Below are 12405 nucleotides of genomic sequence, written 5' to 3' on the forward strand. Positions count from 1 at the left end.
GTCCCATAATCCGTTTTCTTACCGACTACATTGGTTTTCACATATCCCTAACAGTGACACAGCTTACAGGAGCATGTTTCTTAATTGGATGATGTGACGAATATTGTGTTAGGATATTCTATTTTTATACCATGTACTAAGAGGACATACTTTCAGAGCTGTTAATCTGGTTTGGTGCTTATACTTGACAACATTCAGGTTTGATAGCATTTAAATCACACACATATTTATCAGTGTTGTCGAAGTAAATAACAATGTAATTTTCCCTCACTTGTTTTTTTATGGCTGGGATCAGGTCAAAAGTTATATGCACCTTGTTTGTTTTTATTTTCCTTTCTTTTTTCTTAAATTCTGGCAACCCTTTGACCAGACGGTGGGAGTCAGCTTTTCCTTTGCCCCTTGATCAGCCTCTGGTGAAGGGAAGATAACCCCTGGTGCAGGTTGCTGTCAGCTTGTTTACTCGGAAGAAAGATGAGGCTGCACATGGGAAGAAGTGATGGATGAATCCGTCTTCCAGGAAGAAGCTCCTGTGTTTTTTATATGTGAAGTAGAAAGGTTCAACACCTTCACACCCAGGCAGTAAAGCAGAGTGTGCTCCTTACTTTGGAGCTAACGCAGCTTCATCCTTTTCTTCTTGTCTGTTATTATATGTATTGATGCTGTGAAAAGATATTTGAACCCATAACGTTATCTCACATTGTGTTTCATAACGTTTCTGGATTTGTGTCAGGATACGAACTCCTCCAGGGCAAAGCACTAGATCATTTTATGGTGTGAATCCATTCTGAAATGATGGATTTCTCCTTCAGTGTTGGGGAAGTGGGGGTGTGGGTGGGGGTACTCTATATGAAATGAAGCCCTTCTGTTCTGCCTCATCAGATATCTTCAGACTGGAGGCCTGCTTCCTGACCTTATTCTTGTCAAAAGTTCTAAATGGAAAACAGTAACAGAAATATTGCACCCGCAATTTCATATAAATATGATGTATGAGAGTATTTTGGTTACATTTCTACAAGGAGCACTTTGTGCACTTGTCCAATGTAAACTGTGTTTGTCAGCTTGGATATTGTGCGATGCTGAATATGTGAAAATTGACATGTTGTTATATTGTTTAACAAGTGTAGTGTTTCAATGTATTTTTTTGAAATGTTACATTATGTTATTTAGGCTAAATGAGAAAATAAATGTGGTGAGCTTCCAGTCCTGATGCACTGAAGATGAAAATGTTCGGACGGTAGGGGGAGCCAAAACTCGGTTAAAATAAAAGTGGGAGAACGCATGCATAAAAAAATAAATGGATAAATAGATAAAATAGAATAATTCTGAAAATACATTTATGATTTACTAATACAATTTTATAAACCACTATGTAAGAGACCAACTAGCATGATGTTCCTTAATATAAACAGAATTCCAAATATAACATGAGATTAAACAGTACCAAAAACTCTTTTGTATTGCCATAAAATGCAAGGGAGGCTAAAAGGATTATTATATATAATATAATAGACATATAGACATAAAATTCAAAAAGCTTAATCCCCTTTATAGACATAAAATTCAAAAAGCTTAATCGAAGATCAGGTCACACGTTCGTTTTTCTGGTTATCCGAGATGATGGTATATAACATACAGTAGTTCTAATTATCGGTGTAGCACTCCGGTCCAGCAGACGGCGATGGTGCACTTTTATGTAGCTACCACCGTCAATAGATTTTTCACAACAGAAGTTCCAGCCAAGTACTTCCTGTGTTCACGTAAGGTAGGCTAAAGCTACACAACACTGTACACACTGAAGAGAGTGGCGTGATATTGAAGGAATAATAATATAATAATTGTATAGTAACCGCATGTTTCACTCACGACGACACATCGATCTTATGGCTATTTTTTCCTTCGTTGCCATGTTTTCTCGAGCAGGAAGTCTCCCCAGGGTGTTGTGGACCGGTTGTCGAAGGTTAATCTTGCTGGCTTTACTACAAAGAAATCTGGCTAGTTTGTTGATTAATGAAGTATATGGGGCTACAATCGGAAGTATGTGACAATAAATATACTATTAATACAATGTAGTCTCAGGCATATTTTGACTTCGTAGCGGACGTTGAATAAAAGACGGTGGTTGGTTTACAGCCACGTGTTTACAGAACGATTTGAGACATCTGTTTAATATAACTTAACTAATGTTAATGTTAAAAGTACCACATTCGTATAGTAACAGCTCTGGTTGTAACGTTCGTATTTCATCTGATCCCCAACAAGTTCGGTATGCTCGAGATTCCCTAGTATAATAACAATCTGTTATAAACATGTACCTTTTCATCACCTTTATTCGTTATACATCGAAGCCGTTTTACTGAGAAATGACAAGAGTGTGGCAAATATTTGATACACTTCGATACACTTCAAATCAATTATTTTTTCCTGAAATCTAAACATTTTTATTGTACCTGGTGAGGTTTGGCATAATGCCTGCACACAAAAAAATCGGAGCCCCTTCGTGTTGTCTTAATCCAGGATTATTGGGGACAATAATCTTACTACAGTCTCAGACACCAGAAGGAGTAAATTACCATCACGTAAATCGTGACATTCGGTAGCTTGAACCGGAGTAGTCGACATGTTTATTTTCAGGACAGCAGTTTGTCTTTGCTTATTTATTTTGTTTATGTTAGATCACATTCACAATGTGTCCTCTATCCGCACTTTCCCGTTTATAAGGTTATTTCACAATCGTAGACTTTTAAAATGAGTTTTTAAAATTGCAGTTTATCTTTTTAACAAATACTTTGTTGTAGTGTTGCGATCTAATATTGTTATTTGCATCTTTTAGAATGGGAAATTACACTTCCTCCTCTCCTGGGAGTCAGACGAGCACAGCTTGTGCACAGTATGTTCAGGTACGTAGAGATGTACTTGTTTTTACCAGCTTTCATCTTGGAGTGCTGCGTGAATGTACCAAAAAACTAACTTTTCTCTGTCACAATTTAGTGCACCTGTAAAGATATTAGAAATATGTCTTTAATTCTGTCTAATCTTTTAGGAAGTGGTGTCACAGAACTGTGTGGTGATATTTTCTAAAAGCACCTGCCCCTATTGCAAAATGGCCAAAAATGTGTTCAATGAAATTGGTGCTACGTACAAATTGATTGAACTGGATGAACACAAAGATGGGGGAGGATTGCAGGATGTCTTGACTCAGATGACTGGTGCCAGAACGGTAAGAAACTTGTTAGTCTGTAAAGTCGTAAGGAAGTAAAGTCAAAAATGTAACTTCTGTAAGTATTCCATTATCCCACTTACTACTAATTATGTCTGGTTCCAGGTTCCACGAGTCTTTGTGAATGGAAACTGCATTGGTGGTGGTTCTGACACCAAACAGCTCCATCAAGAGGGAAAGTTAGTGCCCTTGATTAACCAGTGCGCTCCCTGCTGCACTGCATCTAGCTCCGAAGGTTCAGGCAGCGGGCAGTACAAATGACTAGCTGTTTTTGTAGGATTTTTTTATTCTGTTTTTAATTACATGCTGTTCTGACCTTGTGTTACAAGATGTAGATGGCTTGAGTATGACAGATATTTATTTTTTAAAGTACATTGGCTCATTGGAATACGCTTGTGTTCATGTGGTGTATTTTACTTTTTTTAATTAAAGCTGTCATCTTTTAAACAACTACTGTACAGATATGTTGAAACAATTTTACACTCACACACTTGCATTACCTCGAGGCATCTGTCATCATCAAACTGTGATTGTCATTAAACACACATGCACCTGTTGTTATATATATTCAAAAACACGTAGAAATATATTAGATATATGCACGTTTATTGTTTAAGGACTTTTCTTTTCAAATGCACATCAAAGCATTGTCATTTCTTATTAATGTAGTTGGCAGAATTGTTTTAGAACTATTTAATTTTTTTAGAAGTTGAAATGTTTTTTTACTGTATATTTCTAAGTAAGCATGTCAAAGTAAAAATAGTTTTTGAATGAAATGAGGCCTTTATAAAACTGCAATAGGAATGAAGCACCTCCCTGGATATTTCCATTTTGGATTACTTTGTTTTATGGAGTTTTGATGTAATTGTTTATGTTGAAGGCTGCCTATGTAATCACAGTGAACCTTTGATATTTGCTTACTAGGACCTTTGTGAATGTATGTGGTTATAGTACATGGTTGCATTATATTATGATATTTAGATTTGTGGGGAATTAAGTCAAATTGAATTTACAATCAAATATCTTCTACCAAAAAAAGGAATATCTTTGAAAAAAAAAAATAAAGAATGTACCACAGTTTTTCTTTTTACCTTTAGGTTTTATGTATGTATACCTACCTTGTCTTTACCTTAGTTTTCACAGTGTGTGTAGTTCTACCTTAGAAGGGAGTTGTGTTAATTGTTAAACTAAACAATTATGAGTTTTCACTTCAAAGTTCCGGTCTGCGGCACATGCAGCATAAGAAAATTGCTAAAAGGGATGTCCATTCACAAGGTAGAAAACTGTTTTTTCAATTCCTGTACTATAAATACTTAATTTTAAAAACAGTATTTATCACATTAACCATACAATGGTGATTTAAATTTATTACAATGGGCCAGTTCAGGTGATTAGTCTATGTCCCTGTTCCCTGGGGTGTCCAGTTTTCTGACTTAAGCCAAGTTAGTGATAAAAGACAAAGCTATTTAGTTTTTGTGTGGGTGTATATAAAGTAAATTGGCAGTTGAATATACTACGCGTAAGGGGTCGCCTTACCACCTAAAAATATTGTCCAGGTAAGAGCAGGCACTGCGCAATAGCGCGAATTACCCTGGTTAGATTTATTTTTTTATTATCACCCAACTAATTCCGGTAAGTATGAAGACATAAAACAAGTGCACCCCTCTATGCGGCCAATAACCACGTGGACATGTTACAGCCAATAGCATTACGTTAATGACGTCAGTCCCTCTTCTTCATTTACATTAGCTTGACAGGCTGGTCCGTCCATATAAGCTAGCCATTTGTTTATGTTTACAGCAGCTTAATAAATAAAATTGTTGCAAAAATGTCCGGCAGTGCAGGAGAGTGGTGTCTGATGGAGAGTGACCCGGGGGTGTTTACAGAGCTGATAAAAGGTTTTGGTGAGTGGCTTGTCGCTCACTGCGTCCCAGTCATTGTAACGTGGCTATACGACGGCTATACGTGCTAGTTAGTTAGCCACCGTGGAGCTACCAGACAATTATACATGTTATTATGTTCTTTATCCGTGCTATTTTGTTTATTATCCCATGGAATTCAGGCCTTTGTCATGGGATTCAATGGGTTATGATTTTTGGTTGGCTACCCTGGTTTTGGTATATTCTAACAGTTGGACTGTATGAAAAATGTAGTGAGTGCTAACCGGCTAGCATTACTCAGCGTTCAAAACCACGGCGCGTAAAAACATTATTCACGTGTGCTGGAAAATGCCAAACAAGAACTGATTTTGGCATGTGTTTAAGCTTATTCATTTCCCTTTGAACCACTCAATCGGTACAGGGCATTCACGGGAAAATCAAGTCAAATTGTAAATGAGTGTGTAATGGTCCACTTGTCATTGCAGGCTGCAAAGGAGCCCAGGTAGAGGAGATATGGAGTATGGAGCCAGAGAACTTTGAAAACCTTAAGTATGTTCATGCTTGCACCCCGTATGATCTGTCACATTTGCCCACGTGAGACCAATTTTGTAATTGTTCTGTTCCAGACCAGTTCATGGTTTGATATTCCTGTTCAAGTGGCAGCCTGGCGAAGAGCCAGCAGGGTCAATCGTTCAGGATTCAAGGCTGGATCAAATCTTCTTTGCAAAACAGGCATGTTGAGCTTTATTTTTCATATCAACAAATGCGTTTACCTTGTTTTCTGTTTTGAAGCAATAAGTCAAAAGCCACTTTGTCTTTTATGTTTCCTTCCTGATAAATTTAATTATCATGAAGCTGAATTGTACTTTACAATGAACAAGTCCTTAAACTTGCAGACTACTTTCTAAATTGCAACACTTACAAGTAAGATAGTTTGTATTTGTATAAATGATGTGTATGAATAGCATTTTGCATGACCATTATAAAAATAAGGTGGAAATTCAGGAGCAGAATAACAAAGATAAAGTCAAATAGATTGAATTATGAGAAATTAAATTACTTTTCATGTGTAATTATGTGCTTCTTAAATGACGGGGTTCTATAATTGTTGATGTTGTTGTGGTTGTTGTTATTACAGTTATCACACCTTTAATAACAGCTTGTTCTCCTTTGGTAATATGTAATTTGTTTGTTGTTTATTCAGGTTATTAACAACGCCTGTGCAACACAGGCAATCGTCAGTGTTCTACTCAACTGTTCCCATTCTGACATGTTGCTTGGAGACACGCTGACAGAGTTCAGAGAGTTTTCACAGAGTTTCGACGCTGCTGTATGTTTATGGTATTTTCATCTCCCATCAACAATAATGAACTTTCTCATCTGTGTTATGTGATTGATTGACTGGTCTGTTGTGTTTTTGGTACTGGTGTAGCTGTTATTTAAGAAACAATGTGTGAAGGGAGACAATACTGACTTTGTGATGTATTTGGTCTTATTAATCTCATTATGTAGTTAGCCTGTAATAAATCTTGTTACCCAGTTTGGACATCTTCCAGACAAGCCAATAATTCTTTGTTTATTATTTTCAGATGAAGGGTTTGGCCCTTAGTAACTCTGAAGTAATTCGACAAGTTCACAATGGTTTTGCCAGGTAAGCTGCTTTTAGGTTATATCCAGACACACAGTTATTTTTCATTTTGTTTATTGTTATGTAATCACATCACATTAAAAATGTTTTGAGTTTGCAAGTAAGCACTTGATGATGACCAATAAAAACAAAACAAAAGAACTTCACACAGGATTTTTTTGTTTTTTCTTTAGACAACAAATGTTTGAATTTGATGCAAAGTCATCAGCGAAGGACGAGGACGCCTTTCATTTTGTGAGCTATGTTCCTGTAAATGGCAGACTATACGAGCTGGACGGACTTCGGGAGGGACCAATAGACCTGGGTAAGCAGAATTTTTTGCAAGGAGCTTTTAGTTCTAAAATTGACAGTTTAATGTCTAAAGCCCTCTGTGTGAGTTCTTGCTGAGCACCTTTAAGTTTTACTAACCTGTTGGCTATGGGCAATTTCCAGTAAAACTGTCTGTTTTTATGAGGATCTACAGCATCTGCTTAGTTCTTGTTTACACAACTGCAATATTATTTATCATTGTCCTTTTTTTTTAATCAGGTACATGCAACCAGGATGATTGGATCAGTGCTGTCCGTCCAGTGATTGAGAAAAGAATACAGAAGTAATCCTCCGACTCTTCTATAACATAGAAGATAACAGCTATAACAATTAATTTTTAATAAGTTAATTTTATTTCTTTATCTTCTTTAAAAACTCTCAACTTAATTTATTTGCACAAGTAAAATAAATGAACATTCATGCATGTGACATTAATTAAAGTCTCAAATTGGTTAACATTTATACAATAAAATGGTATCTCTAACTGCATATATTTTATTTTATTTATAGGTACAGTGAAGGAGAAATCAGATTCAACCTTATGGCCATTGTGTCTGACAGAAAAATGATATATGAGAGAAAAATTGCAATGCTCCAGACTCAGCTGACAGAGGTGAGTTGGTCACAGTAAGCAAAAACATTTTAAAGCTAAATTCTGTCCATTATCAAGAAATTTTTTTTATTTGTTTATTATTGGATTGTTGTCATTATGGCCTTGTATTCAAGTTGAAAATGAAACATCTTTATTGTCTCGTCAATCCTTTGTTTTCCTTTTTGGAAAGTCCTCGGGTTATTGTTGTTACTGTTGTTGTGGTTGTTAAATGGCATCTGCTGCATTTTTTTTTTTTCTCTCCGACAACAATCGTAGGTGTTGTCACAGGTGCATTCTGCTGCACTTCCACCCAAAAAAACGGGGGAAAATTATCACGCTTTAAATACCTGTCTTAGCGCTCTTGCACATTTGAACCACTAGAGAGCAGCAACAACCACGTGTTTATGGTCTGCATTTAAAGCTATATGGGGTTATTCCAATTTAAAGCCTTAAACCTTCTGACATTTTTATTCTGGAATTCTAGTCTTTTGTATATTTTTATCCGATTTTGATTTTAAACAAACCAGATGTCATCAGTGTTCTCCTCACGGCTGATTGTCCTAAGTTTTGCCTTTCATTCCCATGTCTATGTACACGGTGTAACCTTGTTTTCTGCTGTTATCTTTTTGCAGGATGAGCCGATGGACACGGATCAGAGCAGCACGTTTCTAAGTTCCATCCAGTCAGAAATCGCCAAGTACCAGCTTCTTATTGACGAAGAAAATCAGAAACTTAAACGATATAAAGTGAGTCACACCTTTCTGTTACAGCCTCTGTTTTACAACTGCAGAAAACACCTTGCTTTATTTAATTGTCTGTTCTGCTTTTGTCCAGTCTGCCTCATTTCATGCACAGTGATAAATGAGTGGAACATGTTCCCCAAGGAAATTAAAACGTATAGATTATTTAATTTTCTCAAGAGGAAATGAAATTTCAAAAGTGTACAAAGTTGCTACCAGTAATAAGTTCACAAAGTTACAATGTTAAACTTTAATTTATTTTTGTCCGAGTGCTAAGTCAGTTTGTACATGTTTTGTTATTGAGTTGCTTTTTATTTTAGGACTGAATATGTAAAATAAGGTTCCAGTACATATTATTAAATGTTTTTTGGGGGGTGTTGTTACAGATTGAGAACATTAGACGAAAGCACAACTACCTTCCTTTCATCATGGAGTTACTGAAGACACTGGCAGAATATCAACAGTTGATACCACTGGTGGAGAAGGTATTGTTGTCATATTTATGTCCTAGCTCCTACAATAATTCAGTAAGTTCTGTGACATAGACCCTTAACCAATAGTTAATCATAGTATTTCTGAATTCTTAATGTATTAATAGTTTAATTTAAACCAGTATTATTAGTAATTAAGGTCAATGCTAATGATAGCAGAGAAGGTTTCATAGCTGCATTCATTTGAGAATGTGACTTGTTTTTCCTCTTTAAAAACGCAGATATAGCTAATATTTAATTTTTTATATTTAAAAATAATTGATAAAATGTTTATCAATAGGAAAAAATTGAATTAAAAATCTTTAAAAAAAAGGTTAATATTTCCAAAACTATTTACAGCAGACGTGAATGTGAGGTGACCTTTAAATCGTTGGGAGTCAACAAATATAATAATATATTTATATTTGTAAACAACAAGATTTTGATACGGTGGTTAGCGGTGTCGTAGCATTCAGCAATCGAGTCACGTTTTTTTTTTTTGTTTTTTTTTTATCTTGTATAATATATTTCAGTGAAGTAATACTTCATCATTAAGGTGCAGTAGGCGTAGGCATAAGTAAACCAATGTGGCTCTGCTTATATGAGCTACAGTATATTGTCAGCTGATCCTATTGTCTGTGGGGGCTCTGACCAGAACATGTCTGGGTGTTTTCCCACCAGGCCAAGGAGAAGCAGAGTGCCAAAAAAGCCCAGGAGGCCAAGTAAACATCCAACCAGTCGGACAGAGAAGCCTCTAAATACGATCACAATCATAGGCACGGTCACTGTCATCAGTGAGACACAAACCAATCACATACATCGTCTGTCATAATCATATTAGTGACCGCAGATGGTCTGCAGCAGCACTGTCGCGTCCTGTGAGCCTTACAGACTGTAAGGAGTGTATGACGGTTGTAGCAGAGACTCTCTTTCTTTCTCTCTCTCTGTCTCTGTCTCACATCCACCTACCCACCATGTGTGTCCAGCTATGTTGCATGATAGAAGGAAAATGCTTAAATAATGTCTGTCTTATTTTCATAATAAAATGTTTAGATGTTAATGAGTGGTTCAGTGTCGTTGACATAAATTCACACCTGGAGTGATGATTATTATATTCAGTTATTTATTGTTGGAGCTGGACACTGGCACAGTTATCAAATGCGTTTTGAGATCTTTGCTGCCACCTACTGGCGATACAATTAAAAAGTTAAACATCGTATTCCTCTCTGCAGTTTAACCACATTACATTGAGATCTGTGTTTTAGAGCTGATGAAAGCCCACGGCCCAGTTGCCAAGGACTGATGTAAATCTACGGACTGTTTGAATCGTTCAAGAACTTCCCGTAGTAGTTAACTGACACTTTGTACATGCAAGCCCAGAATAACCTGGTTATTTGTATTGTAAATCAACCGCTGTTTTATACGGTGTAACACAGCCATACTTGGCTGACTCCTGGACCGTGTTGTAACACATTGGGTCTTTGTGTGTGCGCGTGTTTAATGCCCTATGTAGCGTGACGTAGTTGCAGTCTCTGCTGTCAGACAGCAGAACGTGCTCCTGGTCTGTTTTTAGCCACAGTGTTTACATCTTCACCTCGGGTTCTCTTTGGATTTGTTCCCAGTCGTCCGTTGTCAAGGTGTTCAATAACAACAAACATAAACTTCAGATGGAAATAAAATCCAGATCCAGTTCACTACTATAACATTATCCATGATATTGAAGTTTGCCATTATTTACTTAAGTATACACACAGGTTGGCCATGGTAGTTGACACTTAAAAAGATTTGGCTAAAATTAGCCACAGACGATTGGATAAAGAAAGGCGTGCAGTGTGGCTAAAATGAAAGGCCAGTGTTTGTTAGCACAGACTCATTATCCTGGAAAATCCTTGGAGAACATCACCAATTGAAGTTGCAACCAATCTGTTGCTAATTACTTTTCTAGAGTTTTTTTTGATGATGATCAGCTGTAAAAACATCACTTTTATTATTTTCTTTTTTTTTTTTTTTAATCCTCTTTGTGCAGTCTGTGTAATATCAGAAAGCTCAGCTGGAGCTCAGTCGTCCTGACCGTGGTGGTCATCGGGGTCTGCGCTGTGTTGTTATCAAAGCTGTTTGTTGATGCAGTTGGAGTTGTAGTCACTGCATTCTGTGCTGCAGTGTGTGGTTATTGGTGTCAGTGTGGGCCTTGAATTATCGCAACACTATTATTTGAGTTTTCAGTGTGCGCTGAAGTTGTGTTCCATGCCCCCTGCGAATCCTTCCTTTCGATAACAGGTCCTGCCAAGCGGGAAATGTGACTTTAAATATTACATTGTTAGAGGAAATAACCCATTGTTTTACGTTTATTGATAATATTTGACCATTTGTTTAATCCTTACTGGAAACCAATCTGCTGCTTAAAAAAGCTGCTGCTGGTTAAAAAAAAAGAAGATATGATATACTGACAGTATGATTGCAGGCCGCAGGTCTGACTGGAGACCAGGAAGTGTCATACATGTCTGAAAGTAAGGTCCAGGTGTCTGGACACTGTCAGTCTCCTCTGTGAGGTCAGAACCTGAGAGAGAGTGTTGTCAGTCAATCTCATCTTTTGGTCACCTTTAATTACATGGGTGTTGGTACTGTATGAAAACGATGGCCTGATTGCTGTCAGCTGCACAAAGAAGTGACGTGTTCAACACGAAGTTGAAGAATGTTGTTGCACAGCTTAATTCTTTTCAAGTACGCTGCGTACGTGAAACCGAACCTTAGATACAACCAAACACTCCAAGAACATTGCTGTGAATGGAAAACGGTAAATAAAGGAGGTTTAGTTCCACCCAGTCATGTCAACCTTCACAAACACAAAAGCTATTCACTCCCTGTATTATGAGGCTGATGTTAATGTGACGTATCCAGGAGAATTTTGTAAAATACATTCATAGATTTCAAAATTCAAAATACAATATGAAGTTTGGGATTTATTTCAAATTCATACTTTGTGATACAAACATGTTTTAAAAATTAAATCCATCTTAGAACTTGTTGAGTAACCGATTCCTGAGCCTCATGTGCATCATTAGCCTCTTTTCAATGTCCCCCTGCAAATTTAGCCTGACTGACACATCAGACCAGTATTAGCTAGCTAACAGTACTAACAATAAGAAGGGGCTGTAAAAATTTAGACATCACACTTTTTTCCCGCTTGCTTGGTAACAGCAAAACCCTTTCTCCAACTCGTAATCAGGTGTGCCGTTTTTCACTGTGTGTGATTGTAGTGTGTTATAATACATATTGAATATTGTTGATTTGATCTTTGCCAGCATTTGAAAATAAGCATCTTGATGTTTTTTTTTTTCTTTTGGCACTACACCATTGAACCGTCTTTATTTTTATACTTTTTCATAAATCTGTAGTATGACTACAGTACTTAAAATTACCCGATTCAGTTATATGGTTAAAATTGTTTGGCAGGTCTCTGGGATTTTTATTGGTTAGTAAAATGAAAAAATCAATATGACATTTGGTGTCACGGGATTGGGGGGAGGGTAGTGTATTAAAAAACAAACA

At 36.8% G+C, this 12405-nt stretch overlaps 2 protein-coding genes across 5 annotated transcripts; both read left to right on the forward strand.

The window, feature by feature from the left end:
* The first annotated feature begins 1707 nt into the window (after nt 1-1707).
* Nucleotides 1708-4297, forward strand: glrx2 (glutaredoxin 2). 3 transcript variants are annotated; one of them, XM_008338428.3, is made up of 4 exons: nt 1708-1762; nt 2831-2897; nt 3041-3217; nt 3323-4297. In XM_008338428.3, exons 2-4 carry the CDS (start codon nt 2832-2834, stop codon nt 3476-3478), a joined length of 399 nt encoding a protein of 132 aa, XP_008336650.1. In that variant the 5' UTR covers nt 1708-1762; nt 2831; the 3' UTR covers nt 3479-4297. The 3 variants fall into 3 exon arrangements, with proteins under 3 accessions (XP_008336650.1, XP_008336649.1, XP_008336651.1); XM_008338427.3 differs by lacking the exon at nt 1708-1762 and adding an exon at nt 1769-1957; XM_008338429.3 differs by lacking the exon at nt 1708-1762 and adding an exon at nt 1969-2034.
* A 642-nt stretch (nt 4298-4939) lies between these two features.
* On the forward strand, nt 4940-9916 carry uchl5 (ubiquitin carboxyl-terminal hydrolase L5). 2 transcript variants are annotated; one of them, XM_008338430.3, is made up of 11 exons: nt 4940-5121; nt 5583-5646; nt 5724-5829; nt 6302-6427; nt 6687-6748; nt 6919-7049; nt 7274-7337; nt 7565-7667; nt 8279-8392; nt 8773-8871; nt 9538-9916. In XM_008338430.3, the coding sequence occupies exons 1-11, from the start codon at nt 5046-5048 to the stop codon at nt 9580-9582; spliced, it is 990 nt and encodes a 329-aa protein (XP_008336652.1). In that variant the 5' UTR covers nt 4940-5045; the 3' UTR covers nt 9583-9916. The 2 variants fall into 2 exon arrangements, with proteins under 2 accessions (XP_008336652.1, XP_024921018.1); XM_025065250.1 differs by lacking the exons at nt 4940-5121; nt 5583-5646; nt 5724-5829 and having other exon boundaries at nt 6299-6438.
* Nucleotides 9917-12405: the final 2489 nt, after the last annotated feature.

This window comes from Cynoglossus semilaevis, chromosome 2 (assembly GCF_000523025.1).
Source record: "Cynoglossus semilaevis isolate Cse_v1.0 chromosome 2, Cse_v1.0, whole genome shotgun sequence".
NCBI lineage: Eukaryota > Metazoa > Chordata > Actinopteri > Pleuronectiformes > Cynoglossidae > Cynoglossus > Cynoglossus semilaevis.